Source organism: Lissotriton vulgaris, chromosome 11, assembly GCF_964263255.1.
Source record: "Lissotriton vulgaris chromosome 11, aLisVul1.2, whole genome shotgun sequence".
In the NCBI taxonomy this organism is placed as follows: domain Eukaryota; kingdom Metazoa; phylum Chordata; class Amphibia; order Caudata; family Salamandridae; genus Lissotriton; species Lissotriton vulgaris.
In genome coordinates, this window is record NC_141699.1 from 707,762,761 (window position 1) to 707,785,406 (window position 22,646).

General features: G+C 44.5%; 1 protein-coding gene across 1 annotated transcript in view; it reads left to right on the plus strand.

Moving 5' to 3' along the window:
* The first annotated feature begins 10,041 nt into the window (after positions 1-10,041).
* RBP1 (retinol binding protein 1) overlaps positions 10,042-22,646 on the plus strand; it is a 109,992-nt gene continuing 97,387 nt past the window's right edge. The window contains exon 1 of the mRNA XM_086943783.1: positions 10,042-10,851. Within this exon, the coding sequence (XP_086799909.1) occupies positions 10,779-10,851 (73 nt within the window). The 5' untranslated portion in view covers positions 10,042-10,778. The remainder of the gene's footprint in view (positions 10,852-22,646) is intronic.

Genomic DNA, 22,646 nt, shown 5'->3' on the forward strand with positions numbered 1-22,646 from the left:
TGGAATGAATTTTCTGCTATAGGCAGATGGTTTGGTAATGTAAGGAGTGGAATGGTTGGAAGCATCTTAAGAACCTTGGTGATAATTGCTCTTTGTGGATTACTTTTTGTTTGTGATTGTTAAAGTGTACAGACATGCACAAGTGAAAAATGGTGTGAAAAGAAAGAGAGCAGATGTAGAACTAGAAGAGAGAAATAGTACACTTTATAATGATGTGAAATTTCTGGAGGATTCTAGAAGGAAACTGATGAAGACAACAAAGCTGTAATCTGAACATCTGATAAAATATTGATGTGATGGCTTGATTCGCCATCAGGAGGGGGATTGGTACAGCGCAAACCTGCCCACTCTTTGCACATCACTAAAAACTATATGCAAATGATAACAAACACACAAAATGAACGTGCACTTTGTCCATGAGTTCTACATGTCAAACTGATTCATGCACACGTTGCACTTGACACTACTTTTGCAGGAGAATCTTTACTGTACAATTTACAGTTCTTATATAGAATATTTACTAATGTTGAAATAAATACTTTTGAATATTTAACTTAGGAACTGTCTTTACTAAATACGAGATGCATTTAATAAAATAATCTCAAAATAATTATTTGAGGTTGATTAATAAAGTGACTGACCTGAATAATAAAACGTATATGCTTCATTGCAACTAAATGGATTTACAGTTATAACATGCACTACAATGCGACGATGAAAATTAGCAATGTGTGATTGTTCCAAAAATCCTTGCACTGCTGAAATATTGCTCATGATTTCTAAATGTGTGCTATGTTGTCTGTGTAACTGTTGGGGATATCGTTATTAGCTTACAAATATCCTTACATGTGTAGGATGTTAATATAGGTTAAATGATCAAAGTTTAATAAAGTGGGCACAACTGTTACACGTATGTACTTCTAACATAGTTCTCATCTATTCTTACTACTGGTGCAGTTTTATTGCCTATTGTGTGATCTATGCAATATGAACTAAAAGTACTAAAGAAATGTTATATTCGTATATGTTTCAAATTGCACACGCATATTAAGGGGGTTATTAGGATTGCGGATTTTCCGCATCCTCTGGGCCGGCGGAAGCCACCGCCGGCCCGGAGGATGCGGAAAATCCGCAGCGGACCCACCAAAGACCCACTGCCACATTAGGATGGCTGGTGGGTCCTGGTTTCCATCCGCAGCTTTTCCGCCGCGGTTGGCTTACAACCGCGGTGGAAAAGCTCTAATCTGGTGACGGTGTCTCTCAGACACCGTCAGCCAGATTAGGATGGGAAGTGAAACATGCTTTTCCGCGGCGGCTTTTCCGCCGTGGAAAAGCATGTGTAACTTCACTGCGGGGGCCCGTTGGGGGCCCCCTAGGTGAAGGGGGGGTGGGGGGTGCACATGGGGGGTACCTATGGTACCCCCCTGCATTTGTATGCGGAAAGCAGCAGGCACCGCGTGGTGCCTGCCTCTTTCTGCATAGAAATGCAACACCTGCATTTTTAACATTGCCGCGGGTGCAGCTTGAAGCCGCACCCGCCGCAATGTTAAAAATAGAGGATGTGACCGCCAGGGTGGCGGTCACATCCTAATTGCAAAGGAGGGAACTCCGCATGCCATGCGGAGGTTCCCTCCTGCTCTGGGGTCGCGGACGGGCGCAAGTCCGTCCGCGATCCTAATGAGGCCCCTAAATGTGCATCGTTGATTTAATATCCTAAGTTAGCATTTACTCAAAAGGCCTGTATGTCATTGTATTTCATTTCATAATTTACTAAGCTGCTGTGTTCTGCTGACATGCTTTCTTGCAGGTGTTCTCATGCATTGCTAGTTTAGAATAGATAGATTTGTTGTAAAAGCAATTGATACATGTCTGGGAAAGGAATTTGACTACGAGCTCATGCGAAGACTGAGGGTGAATACAAAATTTTCCAGCATTCGCAACAAGAATTTTTGATTCTATTAAGGACACAGAGGCAAGGATTATTCTTCTCTATTTCTTTACTACTCCAAACAGCAGCCAATTAGAACACAGTACAAGAGAAAAAAGTATAAACATGCTACATGTCCTATGAGGCTTTGAACCACGCCTCCTATACCAACCAATGAACAGAGTCCAAAGTATACAAATTAACAAGGCACCAACTTGACTGCCACTTTCTTTGCGAAACGCAGCTGAAAAGTCCAAAGTTAAATAGATAAATAACAGTCCAGTCTCTCAACGGAGAGCATCCTCAGGAAGGCTCCAGCAGGAAGCCGACATCCAAGGCAAAGACCTCCTAGTTCTGCTGCAACACAGAATTAAATCTGTTTCGAATCCGTTCCTGAAAATCAGAAAAAAGTTTGAGCACATCGCACAACAAACCCTATAATAACAGGGAGGGAAAAACATACAATGTATGCATAGTAATCAACTTGTCAGTGACTAAAACATTTTAAATACTGAATCAGAAGACCAATCCGTAGCTTTTAGAATGTCTTCTAGGCGAGAACCCATAATAAAAGCTTTAGACGCCATAGCGCCTCTGGCAGAATGTGCACCAAACACAGCAACATCAATACTGGCTTCTGCCATAACCTATCTAACCCACAGGGACAACGTGGCCGACGAAACAGGTTTGAAGGGTTTCTGAATAGCTAAAAGCAATGGCCCCAAAGGGTTGGCCCTGTGACTCAAAGTACGTTCCTCATACATCTTTAAACATCTCAAAACACATAACTTTTCATAATGAGGAAAAGCAGGATACTCAACTGAACGTGACATCATTTTCGTCCTCCTGGAAATGACAAAAGAAACACCCTGAGGAGAAAAAATCCTGCCAGCCAAATCAAGAGCATGAACGTCTGACACTCTGTGACATGAGATGAGGTACAATAACATAGTAAGCTTTGCTGATAACTGTTCCAATGACAAATCTTTATTGTCAGGCCATGCCTCTAATAAGCTCAGAACCTTGGAAACATCCCATAAAGAAGTGTATCTGGGTTTTGGTGGTCGAGACACTCTAATACCTTTCAAAAGTTTACAAACTAAAGGATGAATACCAACAGGTTTCCCATCAAGATAATCACGCCCGCTGAAAGCGCGAATCTGAAATTATTCACTGTCCGAAAGAACAGACTCTTACCTGCACACTCTGACAGGAAATTAAGAATATCTTTTAAATCAGATCCCAAGGGATCCACCTGTCGCTGAAGGCACCAACCCACCCATTGTTTCCATGATGCGGAATATCGTTTGCGGATGGATGGAGCACAAGGCTGCTGTATAAAATCGGCAGCCGCCAATGAAAGGCCTTCAATGCGGTCATGTCGACAGAGAACGTCCAGACCATGAGAAGTCATTGATTCAGAAGGACCAGCGGAAGCGGGGAGCCCACAGGGTCCTGGAGAATCATCTGACATGAGGGTAACTGAAACGAAGGATCCACTGGCAGCTCCAGAAGCGTTGGAAACCACAACTGTGTCTTCCAAAAAGGTGTGACTAGGATTACTGAGGCTCCCTGACGCCTGATCTGGACTGCTACTCTGGGAATTAATGCAAACGGCAGAAACGCATAATTCCTCAGAGGACCCCAATGATGTAAGAAGGCATCCGTGCCCATCACCATCGGGTCCGACCTCCAGCATGTACAACAGGGGAAGCTGGGCATTGAGGCGAGAGGCAGGAGGTCTATCTGACACGGGCCTTGCATAGTCATGATATGCAAGAACACTGAAGGATGCAACCTCAAGTCGCTGAAGTCCCTGAGGAACCTGGAGTTCCAATCCGCCACCAGATTGCTCGGGCCTGGGATATATTCCGCCACTAATCTGATCTTCTGGGAGAGGCAGAAATGCCAAAACTCTCTTGCAATGTTGGCGAGGAGGCAAGACTTTGTTCCGCCCAGGTGATTTATATACCCCACTGCTGACACATTGTCCATCCTGAGAAGGATGCAACAATTGCTCTTCTGAGGTGAGATTGAGCTTATGGCAAACGAGCCGGCTAAATACCCTCTAGGCAATTTATGTGAAGTTGTAACTCTGAACATCTGCCACCAGTGGCGAACTCTCCACATTTTGCACCCCAGCCCCAATGACTGGCATCCGATTCTATGATAATATTGCGAGAAGCTCTGAAAATGTCCTTACCATTCCACGGTTCCATGTGGTCTAGCCACCATTGGAGCTTGTCCTGAGCGTCTGGTAATAAAGCAATGAGATGATTGTAAGAGAACAGCTTCTGTAGATAATGAATCTTCGGGCATTGCAATGCTCTGTAGTGCAGAGGGCCCGGAAACATGGCCTGAATTGACGACACCAGAAGATCCATAATCCTCGCTAGGGACCGTAAGGAGTTCATCTGCTTGGACAACGTCGAGCAAATTTCTCTCTTGATTGATTTTATTTTGGAAGGTCGAAGAAGCAATTGCGCTGACACCGAGTTTATCTGACAGCCCAGAAAGTTCATCAGTTGGGATGAGGATGTCATGGACTTTTTTAGATTTATAACAAACCGAGGTCCCCTAGGAAAGACATCGTCCAATTTAAATGAGTGAGAAGGAGCACCGGATCTTACGCTAAAAGGAGCATGGCGTCTAGATAGATGATCATGCGAACTCCCATTCCTCTGAGCAATTGACCGCAGGCTTCATGAGTTTAGTGAAGACCTAGGGGGCTGAAGAAAGGCCGAAGGGAAGAGACAGATACCGGAACCATAGCCCTTTCCATTGGAGTTGAAGACATTTCTGAGGGGAGGGGCAGATGGGAACTGTGAGATAAGCCCCTTTTAAGTCCAACTGGGCCATCTAATCCTTCTCTAACAGGTCTCTCAGCAGTTGAATCCCTTCCATTTTGAAATGTGGGTAGACCACAAAGGGATTGAATTATCTGAGGTTTAACACTAACCTATGACCTCCGCCTTTCTTTTCCACCAAGAAGACGTTGCTGCAAAAACCTTCTGCCTTGAAGGGCCTCGGAGCAATGGCCTGCTTCGTCAAGAGTTCTTGAAGCTCTGAGTCTATGAAAGTTTGCTTTTGTCTGGAAAAATGGAGAGGGGGAGGAGGGGAGCACTGAACAGGCACCTCGACCAACTCTATCTGATAACCCTCCACAGTGTGTAAAACCCACGCATCTGACGTGAGCTTGTGCCAATTGTTCAGAAAATGCAACAATCTGCCCCCCAGAGGAACTGTGGGAAAAGGCTGGAGAATTACCTGAGGCTTTGGCATAATTATTTCTGAAGCCCCTGTTGATTCCACAATTGTATCTGCCTCTGAAACCATGGGATCTGGAGGGATAAAACCAGGCTTGCTCTGGCTCTTGTGTGTAACCCATATGCCTGGGGGCGTATCCACGTTGAGGACCTTGTGGGGTGAAGCGGCCAGCAGAGCGTCCTCTGCCACGGCCAGCCCTGCGGTGAGGGATGTAGCACCCTTTTTAGGGAATATTGTGATTTCTGGAGTGAAGTAAAGGTATTCATGAACCTTGCAATGTCCTTAACAAATCGGTCACCAAACAATTGCTCTTCAGCCAAAGGGCCTGGTTCTGTAGAGGCAAGCTCCACCAATTGTCGGTCGATTTGAAGGAGGACTGATTTCCGTTTCGCCGAAGACAAAGCACAATTAGCATTGCCTAATAGACAGATTGCATGCTACGTCCACCCTGCCAGGACCTCCGGGTCGGTCGCAGCTCCGGTCTCTTTCGCATCCAGCGGTACTTCCAAAATCTTGGCCAAGGGGCCGTACACATCCAGGAGTTTATCCTGGCATGCCTTAAGGGCTCGATTAATGCCTTTCTTCTGACCTTTTTTGTACTTTTTGAGGAAAGTTTGCATTGAAGAATCTGTTTAGGTGTAAGAGCCGTCTTATTGGCGAGATCGGGGTGAGGGCATTCTGAACGGAGGCGGGCTCTAACCTCCTTGTCAAAACTCCTACGCATATTACTCTGCATATATTCCGCCACAGCCAGGGCGGGAGCCCAATCAGAGGAGCGAGGGTGAACTATGGCAGCGGGATCAAAAGTGAAGGGGGAAGGCTGGAAGGGGGACTCGGAATGCTTGCGCTTCTTAGCACGTTTGCGTGGGCGCAACTCCGGGGATGTATCTGTATCAGTGTCCTTGTCTGTAAGGGAAATGGGCACAGAGGGAGAGGGGTCGGGGAAGGGAGGCCTGGGTCAGTCTCAACCGGGTTATCTTGAGCCTTATTGAGTTTAGAATAAACCTGGACATGGGGCCAAGAAAGGCCAGGCGGATCGGGAGGGGGAATAGTGGACGAGATCGGGTGTCCCGAGGGGAGGGGAGGGAGGAAGGATCCATTAACTTATCAAAATGTTGAGAGATAGGTAGGAAAGCTGAGGAGAGCGCCTTATCCTTTTTCTTATCTAGATATTTGTCAATTAAAGTCTCTAAAGAATCATCATAGTAGTAGTCTCCATCCTCACCAGGACCTTAGGTAGCCATTTCCTCTTCAAGGACTTCAGAGTCCGACATCATGCAGTGAATATCAATATATTCAGTTCAACACTCCCCAGGGAGAAGCCCAATTATTTTCCAACCATACCTCTCTCTGAGAAAGGGTGTCGGTCGGGAGCAATTTAGAGGGGGCAGTGAGAGCCAATAGTACCCAAAAAGTCCCTGAACCTAGGACTAATGGAGGGCAAGAAACCCTACCAGCCTGAGGCAAGGCACCCAAAAATTAAATATCTGCACTGCAGACCTTTGTGAAAGGCTCAAATCTGCAAAAATTGCCAAGCTCTATGAAAATTATTCATGTAACAGGCCCGGTACCGGCTCAAACTCACTGCGCTGCCACCCACAATTCTTCAGCCCGGGGAAGGCTTCAGCAGCGTGTCGAGGGAACCTGGAGCGTGAGCACAGTCGCGTGCAGGTTCCCGAGCCGCACGTAGGAGCCCGGGCAGGCTTCCGTCATGCGCCTCGCTCCCTGAGTGGGGGAGGGGCATGTCCCCTTTGGGTGTGCGCGCTGCCCACTGGCACAGTTCTCGGCTCGCGAAGCGAGCGAGCTAAGACGCTTGGCAATCAAACAGAAAAGGGGCACTGACACTAACAGTAATGGGACAAAGGAGAAAAACTGCCTACTGACTGTCGAACGGTCCACATGCACTGCCGAAGTCAGAGGTAACACTAATAAGCGTACAAGCACACAGCGCGAGCGCGTTATTACCAACAAACACTCAAGCACATGTTATTTAATTCAATCATATTCAATCAAAGTAAGCATCAAAACGAAACTGCAAGTTAATGGAGACAAATTAACAAGAAACGTATCTTGATTGCGGAGCAGCAAAGAAAGAGGAAGTTAAGTTGGTGCCTTGTTAAATTGTATACTTTAGGCTCTGTCCTTTGGTTGTTATTGGAGGCGTGGTTAAAACCCTCATGGGACATGTAGTATGTTTATGTGTTTTTTCTATTTCACTGTGTTCTAATTGGCTGCTGTTTGGAGTAGTTAAGAAATAGAGAAGCATAATCTGAGCCTCCGGACCTGCCATAGAATAAAAGACTATTATGCTCCAGCCAGAGTGTGTTACCAAGGCAGTGTTCCCATGTCCAGTGTGGGATTTATTTCTACTGTTGCAGTGAACCAGATATGAATCCACCTAGAGATTGAAACAAATAAAATGGACTTCTATTGATGATGCAATCAAATGGGTGTTGCCCTATTGATTTATGGATTATATCTTATCAACTAACCTGTTGAACTAGACCAGAGCTTCTTCTGCACTCTGAGTATTTCCGCGCGTTGGTCTGTGTTTGGAAGACTTAGGGCAAGATGTACAACCCTATTTTGCATGTGCAAACGGGTTTGCGACCCGTTTGCACATGCAAAATGTCACAGGGCCATGTACAATTTCTAAATAGCGAGGCGCAATTTATTTGCAACTCACTATTTAGGAATTGCGAGTCGCTATTAGGAAGGGGCGTTCCCTTCCTAATAGCGACCCCAAAGCCATGACTGAATGTTTTGCAACCACAATTGCAGTCGCAAAACACTTGCAAATTACCACGCACTGGCTAAAGTGAAGGAGGAAATATGTTTTAGGGTCAGGCAGTGGTCCCAACTAAAAAGTTTCAATTTTTGTTTTTAAATGCATCCCATTTTTATTTAAGGAATACGGCCGCATTTTTTTTTTTTAACTGCTTTATTGAAAAGCAGTCCCAAACATGGTGGTCTACTGAGCCCAGCCGGCCACCATCCCTTGGAGGGCCAGCCATTCCATATTGGGTCGCAAATTCTCATTAATATTCATGAGCCTCGCATTTTGCTGCCACATTGGAATCGCTAACAGTGTCTCTTACACTGTCTGGCCCTCAGACTGCTAATATATAGAAAAGACCAATTGAGATTATTATACGAGTATCAGATTCTTATGTTATTGTTCTGTATTGCAGCAACAGCGTTCCTTGTTTGTTTTATTCTTGTTCGCCTAAACTTGGTGTGGTATCTTCATGTCAATGCCATGCCTTCTCTCCTTAGTTATATGTCCCCTGCTGCTCAGCCAGTGTGAATGTGAGGTAATAGAATGCTCTTGTGTGCCTGGTTTGAGGGAGTTTTAGTTGGAATGCGTGGGCTGAGCAGCAAGGATTCTGCTCCCAGTGGGCCTTCCTGCTTCCTTACTACCATCTTTGCCTGTAACCTGATATTCCTACCTTGAGAATGAACTTTATCCTGTTTCCCCGATACTACTGGCTAACATGCATCTTCATTTACCACACTTGGCCTCCCTGTTGCTATCTTGTATCTCTACAGTATGGCATTAAGAGGGATTTAATTGAACTGAATTAGTAATTTGTAATAAACTGCCTTGAACTTGACTACCAATTTCTGGTCCTCACTTTGCAGCCAAATTGGTCGCACTGTTAATTGAATTCGAACATTGAGCAGACAAGAAAAGCTAACTCTTTTTCCCCTCAGTGTGACTCATAAAGATCCATTCAAGGACCAAGCTAGGAAGTAAGTAAATGGGCTAGTGATCCAGTAAAGGAGATAAAACCTAAACTCCTACCGGGGGTCCTGAAAAGCTGGATCACATGTAAAAGGTGGATTTCTAAAGAACACTGCTCTAGTATGAATTCTCTTTGTCGGGTCCTTACCTCCCCCGCTCCCAGGTTCTAAATCTTCTGAACAACCCCCCTTGTAATTCTGTCTTGACAGCTTGAGTTCAACCAGCGGTCATGCCATCACAACACAAAGCATAATATGTAGAGAAAGGGCTTTAGGTCAGGTCCCTTCAGCCTCTGATTGAGTGAGCCACCATCAAGCGTTGACTCTCTGGGGTTTCTGTCAAATTTTGGTACAGTCCGCTGCAATTTTACAGATATTTTTCTGTTTTTTACTGGTTTCTAGTCCATAGTCATTAGTCAGCAAGGCACATTGAAAAAAATATAAACCACTCATATGTGCAGCAATTTAATTTTTCAACGGCAATCCCCTCACCTAAAATGGTCACGTGATTCCTGCTGTCCAGTAGGTCTGGCATTAATGCTACTAGCACTTGCATACACAACATGCACTCATGCTATTTGCAAAGCTCGTTTTTAAAGGCGCATACCAAAAAACCTCTCGGCAATAGGATGTAACAACATTTAGCAATTCACAATCAGACCAGGAATAATATGAATCAGAGAAATAAAAAAGAGTTTCCAAAAAGCATTCCCTAAACGAATAGGTCTGGGTTATACCTGAAATTGTAAGTCTGTCTTATTGGCTTTGCAGCTGTTTGTCTTAGTGGCCATGGACCTGCGTTTATAGGAAAATCAAACCTAATCTCTAAAGTGTAAAATTGGCATTTAGTACATTTTTTGGGGCAATCTTACATAGTGCGAACTCGACCCGGAGATATTGGAGAGCTTTACATCAGCACCAGTTACATTACACAAAAGTCTGATTTATTTTTGTTTCTTTTTAGATAGGGGGAAGAGTAAGTGGGTTACCTAGAATCACGGGATGCTCACGCCGAGACTCGACCCGAAGATATTGGAGAGCTTTTAATCAGCACGAGTTAAATTGCACAAAAGCCTGACTTATTTTGTTTCATTTTAGATATGGGAAGAGTGAGTGAGTTGCCTAGAATCACACGACGCTAACAGCAAGTGCCTAGACTCGAACGTGGTACCTCACTTGCAAAGTGGGCACCTCTAGCCGTAAAACCACATCGTAGGCAGTCGGCCAAGGAACAGTGAAATTCCACTTTTTTTTTAGGCCGGTTGCCTAGTGCTGTCTCCGAGCGACCAACTATTCAGTTTAGTCAGCGGATTTCAGTAAACAACGGCAAGAGGGTCGGATTAGGAGGGCTCAGAGGAGAGCGCACGTATAAGAATCGAGAGAGCAGGCTGCGTGAAGCAGCAGAGCTGAACGCCGAGCTCAAGAAGCGCGAGCTCGCCTTGCTTTCCACATCCGCTTCTAATTTCGGCGGCTGAGAGCCTCTCCGACCTCCGCTCCGGTTCTGTTAGGAGCCGACACTCTGTACTTCAAACACCCCTTGTTATCAGCAGCCGCGGTTTCGCACATTTTAACCTGCAATCAAGACTTGTTTCTCCTCGGCGGACCTGCTCCGCCCACTGCCCCCTTACTCTTTCTTCCACGTTTCTATCAATACACCACGAACTAAACCCGTCCGTTCTCGGAGCCTGAACACCTGCAGTCCTGCATTCCTGTTCGACTGGACTACGGTATCCAGAGCACCAGGGGTTTTGAGTTTTTGTGCCTTGCTCCTCCCGCAGCCTGCTTCAGCCGCAAACCTCGCTCGCCTGCCTCTACGGCCATTTCGCTCCAGCCCTCAACAATGCCCACAGACTTCAATGGCTACTGGAAGATGGTTAGCAATGACAACTTCGAGGAGTATCTAAAAGCCCTAGGTAAGAGGTTCTGGTCTGCGCTAATAACAAACAATACTGCTAGCTCCCAGGGTGCTGACGCAGCCTCTATGTTTCTGGTAGATTTGAAGTCCTAGTTCACCCTGTTTCATTTTGTAGTAGTCGCAGGTTTATAATGTCTAGGTGTACTTCAAATAAATAACTCACGAAAACACAATATTTAGACGAACCCAAACGTTTTTGCAGTTAAACAGTATATATAATGCGCTGGGCGCAGGGATGAAAAACTGGGGGGGGCTCTCAAAGGAGCATGGCTGATGTACTTAAGGGTGTGGCTTAAAAGATGTAAGCTAATAAATGATCTGTGCTTAGCATAGCGTGCCTCCGGCTGGTGTTTTGGTGCTTCTGTCATTGCATCCAGATAAATAATACAACATGGCGGGGTCGGATTGGTAAGGCGGGCACTTTGGCAATGGCAGAGGGGCCGGAATCTCAGATATAGCTGTGGGCTGCTTTTTTGGGCAGCCTGGGGGGTTGGGGGGATTTGGGCGGTGTCTGTGTTGTTTGGATGCCACCAGCAGGTGCCGGAGTGGCCTTTCTGGAGGTGGATGGGCCTCCATTACCTCGCTTTTACCAACGGGGAAGAGTTGTCAGTTGTCACTCCCTTTCGCTCACTGGGCTAGATCATTAATGTATGCATATTGCGCAGGGGACCTGAGCAGAAGTGGCCTCACTTGTTTTCAGGTGTGTCCAGGGTGAACTAATCTGTGCATTTTTAAAAATCTAAGTCAAGTTAAGAAAATATACCTCTGTCAGAGACTCCCCCCCCCCCCCCCCCCCCTTTTTTATAAAATTTCGCCAAAGCAGTGTTTTGCGGAAAGGCAATATGCAAATGTGGGCCATTTTTTTTAGCGTACCCGAGCCGATTTTTAATCCTTATCCAACCCTGCAAAACGTAACATTATACCTACAACAAGCCAGGACTTTTGGCTTCGTCAATGGTTGTTAGTTACAGAAGATAAATAAATTACAACTTTGTCTTCGTTGTATACAATATTGAAAATACTTCTGTTCTGAAATGATGAGACTGTGAAAGAACTAAGGGGCATATTATCAAGAAACAGCGTTAACAATATCTACGTTTTAGCGGCAGAAAACTGCCGCTAAAGCGGCGATAATGGGCTTGATAATATGCTGTAGAGAATTCCCGTAGAAGCCCATGTTCTGGTGTCAACATTGGCTTCTATGGGAATTCACAAGGGCGTATTATCAAGCCCATTATCGCCCCTTTAGCAGCAGTTTTCTGCCGCTAAAGCAGCGATAATGTTAACGCCGAACTTGATAATATGCCTCTAGTTTCTTTGAAGTTACATCAAAGGCAGTGAAGGGTGATACTGCTGAACAGTTTTTTCATCCTGAGGGTGAGGGCAAAAATGAAGAGCCCGATAGAGACCCGTTTCAGCACCTGTTTTTTAGAGCTGTGGGTGCTGAGCACGGGCAGGACCCAGCCCACTTAAATCCCTGGCTGGACATATGTTTCCCTCTTAATTCATGCGTTTATCTAGAATAGGTTCAAATAGTATTTTGTGGGCTGCTTGGGTTAGGTCAGCTAGGCTCAAAGTGAACATCTATTAAAACGAGATGCCCTCGGCTTCAGCTCATCTAACTCAAATTGTGGTGAAGATGAGACCATCTCGCCCTGAGCACTCAAGGAGCATTAACCCGTTCCGTGGTCTTGGCCAACGCGAGCACTACCTTCTGGGTGCTGTGCACGACCGTTGGCCGACGCAGCCCCGCCCACTCGGTAGAACGCCCACCCGCCGCGGTAAACGGGTTAATATGGCAGTTTCTGGTTTCTTGCTAAAATATGTAATAATAATATTAAACACGTGACACTAAATACTGTACCTGAAAACGCCAGTAAGCATTTGCTGGCGAAGTATATGAAAGATACTGCCCTCCCCAAGAGTATTATGAGTTCCCATGAATTCATATTCTAAGCAATACTGCCCCCATTCTACGACCAATATGTTGTCTTTACACGTCACTAAATAGTCTGTTTATAAACTTAAAAATATAGAAGTTAGGTGCGCCCTCTTCAAAAGTTTAGGCTGGTTCTTCAAAGTCCGGAAGTGTGCTAAACACTGGAGCAATAGACCCTACCCACCGACCTGTATTCAAATGTAGCATGAACTCCTTATGTTGTGTTATCTAGCATTTGCGTAGCAAGCACATGCCACTATTGTGGCATGCACAGGTCTGACAGACAGAGCTGTATATTTGGTTGGAGAGGTGTGTGGTATTAAGTATGTGGGAAGAGTTGGTTGAGCTGCATGGGACCCTGACATGTTTTCTGGGCGTGTTGCAGTGAACTTGATGCTGCTGGTTTTCACACCTGTCTTAAAACAGGTATGTCCGTGGAGTATGGTGCGCTTCCTACAGCATTTATTTTATGCACCCAATTGAAAAGAGAGTAGCATGACAGATGTGCTTTCCCTTTCATGCTCGGTTGCTGGTGAAATCAGGTGAGTGAAACCGCAAACATACATGCAAGCAAACCCCATTCAGTTGGGAGACAACATTTTTAAGCCAAAAAATTGCTTTCTTTTAGCTGTCTCCTGCCTAAAATTGCCTTTACTTTCATGTATGTCAATGAGGAAAATGAAGGACCCTGATTTTTTTTTAAATTCCATATCTCCCTCTTTCTAGTTTTAAAATGTTGGCATGTAAGAGCAAATCATATGGGCCTATGAGCCTAAACCCCTACCTTTTTACTGAAGTATGAGGTGACACTCAAGGAAGTCTACATGCACCTCAGTAAAGTATCTATTGGGTCTACCCAGAGGTGGTGAAAGTGCAGCTCAGGACACCAACACTACACTAAAAGATCTATGGGATCTACCCTGAAGCAATGATCTCACTCAAGGAAATCCAGACCCCTCGGTCTACAGCCCCATCAAGGTATTGAGAGTTGGAGTCAATGAGATTCAAGAAGCCGAGAATGGGCAGAGGGGTGCATCAGTAGAATCAATCAATCCATTAATCAATCAATCAGGGGTTTATAAAGCGCACTACTAACCAGAGAGGGTCTCAAGGCGCTGAGGGGAGAGGGGATTCCTCTCCGAATCAGTCGAAGAGACAGGTCTTGAGGTTCTTCTTGATAGTGTGATGTCTGATGTTGACTGGGAGCTCATTGCAGGTCTTGGCTGTGAGGTAGGAGACGGATCTTCCGCCTGCTCTTGTTCTGCGGATTCATGGGGTCTTTGCCAGGGCGAGGTCGGCGCAGCAGAGGTTCCTATTGGGTACGTGGAAGAAGACTATTTCTTTGAGGTATTTGGGTCAGATGTTGTGGAGGGATTTGTAGCTATGGGTGAGTTGCTTGAAGGTTACTCTCTTCTCAACGGGGAGCCAGTGGGGTCTCATAGGTGCAGGGTTATGTGCTCGTGTTGTGGGGTTCCGAGGACGAGTCTGGTTGCAGTGTTCTGGATGGTCTGGAGCCTGTGTAGCAGGGTTTTGTTGATTCGGCATAGAGGGCGTTACTGTAGTCCAGTCTGCTAGTTACACGTGAGGTATCTACTTGAAGGTCTTGCGAAGGTCCTGCCCACTCTCCAATAGCAATAAAGAGATTCCTCTCCAAAAGAACTTCCTGTTTCTTTGTCTTGCCTCCTGATTGGAACAGGAAGTAGGGTTCCTATCCGGCTTGGGCCTTCATTGGTCACACCCAGGATCCTTCTGTGCTGGGGTCAGGGATAGACCAGCTGCGCTACGCGTTTGGTCACACACTGAGAGGAGGAAGTGGCCCGTGGTGTAAGGAATATGGTTCATTTGTGAGATTTGGTTGTCTCTGGAGGAACAAAAGAAGAATCCTAAATTCTTCATAATCCCCTTAAGTTGTTGTTTGGGATCATGTTTTCCAAGCGGCATAAGTCAGGCATGCGCAGATTATTCAATGGTGTGGCTGTACAAGAAGCAATTACACCCGGGGGTTCAAGTTTGTATGGTAGAGGGAAGCTTGCTACTAATGGCGGGCGTTCATTTTCTTTTTTAATGTGGACTTCTGCGTCAGTATAATGTGTTTTTTCAGAGTGTTCTCAGCCAGCTGGGAAACATTTAAGTAAACTATTCAGGATGGGCAAACATGATAGGAAGAGGCACTATGTGGGACATCTCTTGTGCTTTGTCCCTTTCTACTATCTGAAAAAAGCAAAATGAATTAGTGGGCTTTGAAGGATGTGGTTTTGCAGAAAAGATAAGGAATATTGTGTTACAAACATCTGTCCCGACTGCGTAAATCTCCAAGCACAAACCTATTTGTTTTTGTAGTAAACGTTGGAGGGACGGGGGAGTGACTGGAAAATGGGGCAAACTTATGTCTAAGTAGGTGGGATTTAGGGAGGAGTAGGGAGTTGTTTAGGAAGGGCTAAATAGCAGATGTGGAAGGGACATTTACTCGCACATAAAAGATTAAGCCTATTCCTGTTTACACACTGCACTTCTAAAACTATTGCACCCAAATATTTCCCAAAACAGTTGTAAATGTACTCCAAATCAGACCTGGAGTAAGTCCAGCACCACGCATGTTGAGCCACTGGTACTGCAACACCCTCCTAGAGAAATAGTCACATTTATATTTAGATGAAAATAAGGTTATTAAAATATTGTATAATTTCTTTTTATTTATTCATGAGTTTAACATTAAATTAGCTTCATAAGTATTTCTAAAAAGTAGAAATTAATTATTTTATTGTAACAATATTTGCTACGGGATTCTATTTTAAGTCCCTGCGCTCTTATTTTCTATTTGAATGTGTGTGTTGCAGTGCCTTTTAGTGGCCATGTGTGGTGGTGGATTTGCTCCAGGGAGTGCCTTTTAGACTGTTGTAACTTTGAAAGCATAGGTTGGTAATAGCAATGGGCTTATTATTTTGTGGGTGGCTGTTTATATTAGCATGTCTGTCTCTCAACACCTCCTTACCCTTCCCTAAACCCCATTTCACTCTTCCCAAAACCCAGCCCATTTTGTAGAAGACATTCCCGCCCACATTTATTTCTAAGTGGTAATCTTGCATGTGTGGAGATATCTCCATAGATAAGATTGGAGAGGAGGAGATTTACAATCTTACGTCTGTAAAATGCCTTTTGCAGTAAGTAATTAGCACTACAGTAGTACTATTTATTGTACTACTAAATGCAGTTTATAAATCAGGCACTAAGTGTAAAGTAAATTTACACATTTAGATGTTCTCACATGTAAATTTACCTTTGTTAATAAGCTCCTCAGTCTTTTCTGTCAAAGTGGTAGCAGAAATGTGATCTGAAATCTCTTCTTTAAGATACTTAGTTCAATGCACCAATGTGAACTTCTATATAATTTCTTTGTAATTGATAGCGGGGATGTGCTTCCATCGATCAGCACCAATACAACTGGTTGGATATGGCCACTTCTTTGCAAGAAACTGCTAATTGTGTGCACGTGTGTGTGTACAATGATGAGGTGTTGCGTGTACAACACAGCAGATTGTTTGAATTATCTTTGTTACATTCAAGATATTTCAGATACAAATAGAACTGTTCTGGCATGTATATGTTAACAACTAGTATGTATAAACACCACATTCAGTCAATTGCAAAAAAAAAACATGGGCATTTCAGCCATTAACCACAACACAGTGGTTACACATCACATTGTGCGACCAGAGGAAATACTAGCACCTTGTATTAAATACTCTGTTGTCTTCCAGCATGTGTATGGGTGTACATGAAGTGTAGTAAGTAACCACAGTGCCCAAGATCCGGTTTTGCAGAAACATGTGCCCTGAATCAAGATGCCAGCCAAACATATATCAAATGTGGCAAAAACACTGCATTTGCTGCCTCCACATAGACTAATTCATTATTCCTATATGAGTTGTTTAATAGAAAGGTTCTGTAGAGCTTTTAGACAACTGCAGCTGTCTGTCGGTACCTCATGCTACCTATAAACATATACATACATATTTAAAATACAATAAAGAAAAGTGGGTTTTAGTTCGGTTCTCTTCAGCAATTGGCTGTTGTTGTGTGTGTTTTTTTTTTTTTTTTAAGTTACCGTTGGCTGGATGGGCTGTTCTTAGAGCCATGGCATTTCATGAAAGCTTACATGGGGCTTTGGGGCGGTAAGTGGTTTCTTGTGATAACCTCTCCACTATGCCGCCTCCCTAATCCCTTTACCCTTCCAACCATCGTCCAATGGCTGCGGCTCCTGTTGTCCCCCCTCACCTCACCCCGAGCCCCACCTCCACCTTTGCGCTTTATGTGGTACAGGCTCACTTGTATTTTGGCTTTGTGAATACTTGTTGAATTGCAATTGCTGAATGCGAGTGAACTTGTATCTCTGTTTTCTTATTTACTATCTCTTCACTCTTTTTACCACCATTTTTTATTCTCCCTCCTAGTGTCTTTTGTTCTCTCGCTCAAGTCCCTTTCCTGGTTTCCTTTTATCTCATTCCTTCTGTTTTGGTGCATGTTTTTCTCTCCCTCCACATTTTCTGGCCTCACCTTGTCACCGCCCGTCTACCTCTATCTAGGGGTATTCATCCATCCCTCCCTTCCTCATATTTCCTCTGCACTCCAGTCCTCCCCCGTCCATTGTTTTATGGAGTTTGTCTCCTGTGATTCCCACTCTTCTCCTCGCCCCCACTTTCACTCCTGAACAGTCGCTTTCCTCCAAGCTGTCACCTTTAAATAATACTGCACTGTACCTCTGAATGTCCTCTCCACTTTCATCTGTTGACATCAGCGAGAAACAATAAGCACATGATGTGGGCTCAACCCCATAGCTGCCAAGTTTTCTGCTGGCAGATGTGTGATATTTACATGTTTTTAATGTACATATGAGTGACATTTCAGTAGCTCTGTCTCAGGCACACAAGGCATCCAAAGTAGGAGGGAGAGCAGTGACCAATGCAGAGCCGAGATCTATCGAGAGGTGACTGGGTGCATCACAGTGCACAAAGATATTTGTGGTTCTTCAGTTTGAGTGCTGCCTGTTGCCTTATCCCAATTAAAGGTGACTCAACTTCCCTTTGAGAACCTACAGGGCGTCGCTCTACATCTCCAGTATTTTGAGGTCAATTGCTACAGATATCTTTATCCATCAGAAGCAAACACAATGTAACTGGTATTTAACGCATATTTAGAATGGCCCTGGGGCTGCCCCACGCTCATGACTGAATGGCTTTCCTGCCTCTTTCAGTTCCTGCTCCTGATGTGAAGGCTTTCCTATGTTTTCTGCAGGGGCGGCTCTAGGCTCATGGTGGCCCTGGGCAGGGAGCGTAGGTAGGGGGCCCCGGAAGAGGGAGTCCGGGCGGCGTGGAGCACCGAGGCCAGTGAAGAGGGGGGGTCAGGGTGTTTGGAAGTGGAACAGAGCCAGAGGCCACCAAATCCCTGCCAGGCGCCGCCACGCAAATATGTATCGATCCTCAGAGGATTATTATATTAAGGATTTATATTGGTGAGGTAGCCCCTGGGATTTGGTGGCCCTGTGCAGGTGCACAGCTTGCACATGCACATGCACATGCCTGTTTTCTGTTTGTCCCGCTCTGGAGCATTTTATAATCCCATTGTTTTGATGGACCGGCCCAGCGAGTAAAAGGGAGGTAATTGAGGCCACTCAGGCACCCACTGGGCTGCTGGTGATATCCGTACAACACGCAGAAACCGCCAAATCGCCCCCCAGAACTGGACATCGGCCCCTCGGGCATTGCCCGAGTGCCCGTGTTACCAATCCGACGCTGACCACTTCTTCCACTAACCCAAACCCCTTTGTGCCTGCATCGCTTTGCTACCTCTCGCGCCTTCCTTCCTCCCTCCTGTTCCCATCTCCTGCTCTCTTCCCACCCTCCACTTCTCCGTCGTGTCGCAATTGTTTGTTCTTCAGTCCCACATATCCTTCGTAATCCCAATTAAAAAAAAAAAAAGAACCGGCAAGATTCCCGTTATCAATGCTTGTTGAAGTTAGCGAGTGTGACGTTCCTGTCACTTGATATTGTAGTTCCTACATTTTATGGCTCAATCATAACTAGAGGGGGCTAAAGAACGGTGATGGTTTAAACCCAGATCTATTGACTGGGTGTGAGTGTTTGATTGATTCAGATGCTCCGTACATCACCACCCCCTTTTGTACCGCTTCAATCATAACTAGGGCACCCGGTTTTATTGTATAAGTCTATATTTTAACATTTCCGTCTGTATTTACCATATTTAGTTGCTGGCCCTCTTATTGGTATTTATCCATGTTAATATTGTTTTAAGAGAGTGACTTGAGTTGTAAAATGGTATTTTTGCACATTTATTTAGCATGTGCTTCTACTTTGATGCTTGCTGTGTTTTGGCAAATCAAGCAGCCAAATTAGTAAAACACTACGCCTACAGGTAAATATCAGCATTATATTGCAAATACATGTTACCAAATTCCTGTGAGAGAGCGCAAATTTGAATAAAAATTATGTATAGGCCATATTTACAAGCACATCATATAACGAAGGAATGAAAGGTATATCGTAATGTGAAGTTGACACTTATAGCATATAGATAACCGACATAATCAAAAGTAATATAGGAAATGTAACTGTATTCACTTTAGAATATGTATTAGATTTAGAAGGCCCGTATACGTAGTGGGCTAATGTAGAAATAGAGTAGAAATGCTTACGAAATGTAGAACGTGCAAAGTAGAATTCATGTACGTGTTTAACTTAAACTGGAGAAGCGGCGAGAAATGAAACGTGAAGAAATGTGTAGAACATGTATAAAACGATATAGCGAATGAGAATAGGTTATACTTTACGTAGTCTATATTCTATGTACAATATATTCACTTTTATATAAAGGATTTGCTGAAAACGAAAATGTATATAAATGTGTGTTAAAGGTTATACTGTGTAGAAGGCTTTTTGTAAGAATGTTAGAGGGGTTTAGGTCATTTGTGGTTTTAACCTGACTGACCAAGGGTTAGCAGGAGCACAGTCCAATGTGTGTAATTTAGTGGACTCACAGGAGTCGTGAATAGCTTGATGTGGACGTGAGAGCCGAGAAGTCTAGCGCTTGCTAGATTTAAGGTGACAACGCTGGACAAAGTTAATGGCTTAAACGTGATAAGAAGCGTTTGGAATTTGAGAGTTGTTTTTGAATGACCATTCACAGGACCTAGAAGGGTCAAAGAATCGCAGTTGTAAGTTAAAGTCTTGTTTAAGTTCATATGACATTTGATCTGAGAGTGTCAATAGAAGTCGCCAACAAGAAGACGAAGATGACATCTAAAGAAGAAAGGTCAACTTAGCGGATGGCGGAAGAGATGAAGCAATGGAAGAAGCCAGAAGCTGACATCATCGGGGAAAGTCCGTGGTGGGCGTCAAGGGGCGTTTCACCCACACTGTGATTGTGTATTTTAGGGACAGCACCCCGGGGATAAGATAGCGAAGGCGAGAGCGAACAGCTCAGAGAGAGAAGGGCGAAGGGTAGATGACTTGAGCAGATGCGCTGAGAGAGATCAGAGCGCAAGAGAGCAGTAGGCCGAGGACCCTTAGAGAGCGGATGGGTAGGCAGAGAGGGTACTGCTTCTTAAACTTAAGTTACCTTTAGAGGCTAAGAGAGTTTGAACTTCTTTGGGAGTCAAACTGCTGACACCTTTTTAGGTTAGGAACTTGCGATATAGGGATGTCATTTAGTATAGAGTAGGGACAGATTTAACTTGATACTTTTTTCTTTCTGTAGATGACGCAAAGGAACCACTACACATCGATGCTTTAAATTGCTGATTCTGAAATAATTGATTTTGTATTCTTTTGTATACTTTGAGGTTTATCCTGAAAGGATTGTATTCGCATTTAAATTTGACTTTTATATAAAACTTTCAAACTTTATCAGTTGTAAGTGGTTCTTCAGAGTGGCGTCAGTTTATGGGGTTTGTCTAACCTATGCGGGGGTTGTCTTTTACTCAATGACAGATACCAACGGTCCAAAATTGACGAATGAGATAAGTTAGCTGATTGACCATAAATTGATATCAAAATCTCATTCCCCGCACCTGTGTTTATGGAAATCTTAAACTGTTTTTTAACTCCCCATGCGGTCTGTCTGCTCCGCTGTTGTCTTGGAATTCACGAGAGACCGATTGGAGAGTCAGTCACAATAAGCACAATTTTTGTGCATTTAAAAATAAATACAGACAGGAAACATATTGTTTCTGCCTGTATTTATCTGTAAAACGCAGAAAAAACGGAAAACTGGGAGCCTGAATCAAAACTAGCTCTGTTTATCGAGTAGGTGAGCCAGCCCCCGGCTCCCGTCCTGATGCGATGCGTTGTGGACACAGCCAGGTTTAGAAAGCATCTGGTGTCTTCCAGCCACTCCGCTGGTCGTCGGAGACGTCACCAGCACGGCTTCTTCGATTAAGCATTCATCTAAAGAATGGAAACCATGGCGATGGGCGCAGCAAGGGAGTGAGAGAAGTGCTCAAAATGGGTACTAAAAGTTGGGATGCAAGCGTACCCTCTCATACCCACTGTAAGATGCACGCATTGATTTGGTCAAGAGTGGTTGCACTAGCAAATAATTCTGTCCAATGAGGAAACTTGTTGGGCACATCTCTCCAAGTACAGTTGTGTTTATAAAAGAGATACGCAGTTCTCCAAAAACGTGATCCCACTTCACAAAAGCACGCCAGCAGCAAATATTCTGCAGCCTACTAAGTGCTTTTTAGATTCTCTCAGCTCTTCTGTGAATTCCTGGGGTTTTTCAGGAAGAAGCCCGTTGATGGTAATTACAGCAGGATTCATTACATCTCAGCCACTACACCAGGGATAACTTTATCGGGAGCACCTTCATATGACCACTTTATAGTGGAGTTTAAAAAAAATGCATATTTTAAAATATATATTTGTGTGTGTGTGTGGATGCTCGTTTCAATATATTTTTAATTATGTAAATGCGCTACTGTATTATTATATTTTACTTTAACATTATTTTTAGTCCTGGGGCTGCTCAAAGCTACACAGTGCACGGATGATCAGTCCTTTGCAATGCACAGTTCCAGTTGTGCTAGTCTAGCTTCTGTGCAGCGCTTTTGTAGAAGGTCTGTGAATTAAGCCTGGGCAAAGCACTACGCTACGCTCGCGTAGTTTGCGCTACTTCGTGAATTGCACATAGCACAGTGCAAACACGCGTAGCGTAGTGCAGCGGTCATTTTTTGCTTGCTCGCTGTCCTCCATGTCAAGTTGGCGACCGCGAGCAAGCAAAATGACATCCCGGCGAGACTTTTTCCTCGTTCGCGATCAGCAACATCAAGTTGCCGATCGCGAGCGTGGAAAATAAACCTCCCCGTGAGCTTCTCAACGAGGGGAGGTCAGGTTTCTCATTGTGAGTGGTCGCATATAATAGCGACTGCTCGCGATTAGAACCTACCAGTTCACGTTGAGAAAGCCGCTGTTCGAGAAAAAATCTACTCGAGCGGCAGTAAAAGACAGCTCGTGCTGTGCAAGATGCTGTTTTCGATGATTGCACGGTGCGGCCAAGCATCCAGCACTGTGCAATCATCGCGAACAGCGCACTACGCAGTTCGCGTAGCGCTACTCGTATCTCGCGTAGTGCACTTCCCGTAGCTACGCGGAGCTCTACTTCGCGCACTACGCCCAGGGTTACTGTGAAAGTATACATTCTACTTCTATCAATTGACCAACACTCCCTTTCCATATCAAATAAGTGAGTGTTTCAAGACTTTTTGTCAATGCTTTAGAATGATTTATTCATTCAAAGCCATTCGCAAAAGTGCAAGATCAAGGCTGCTTCGCTCCTAGAAG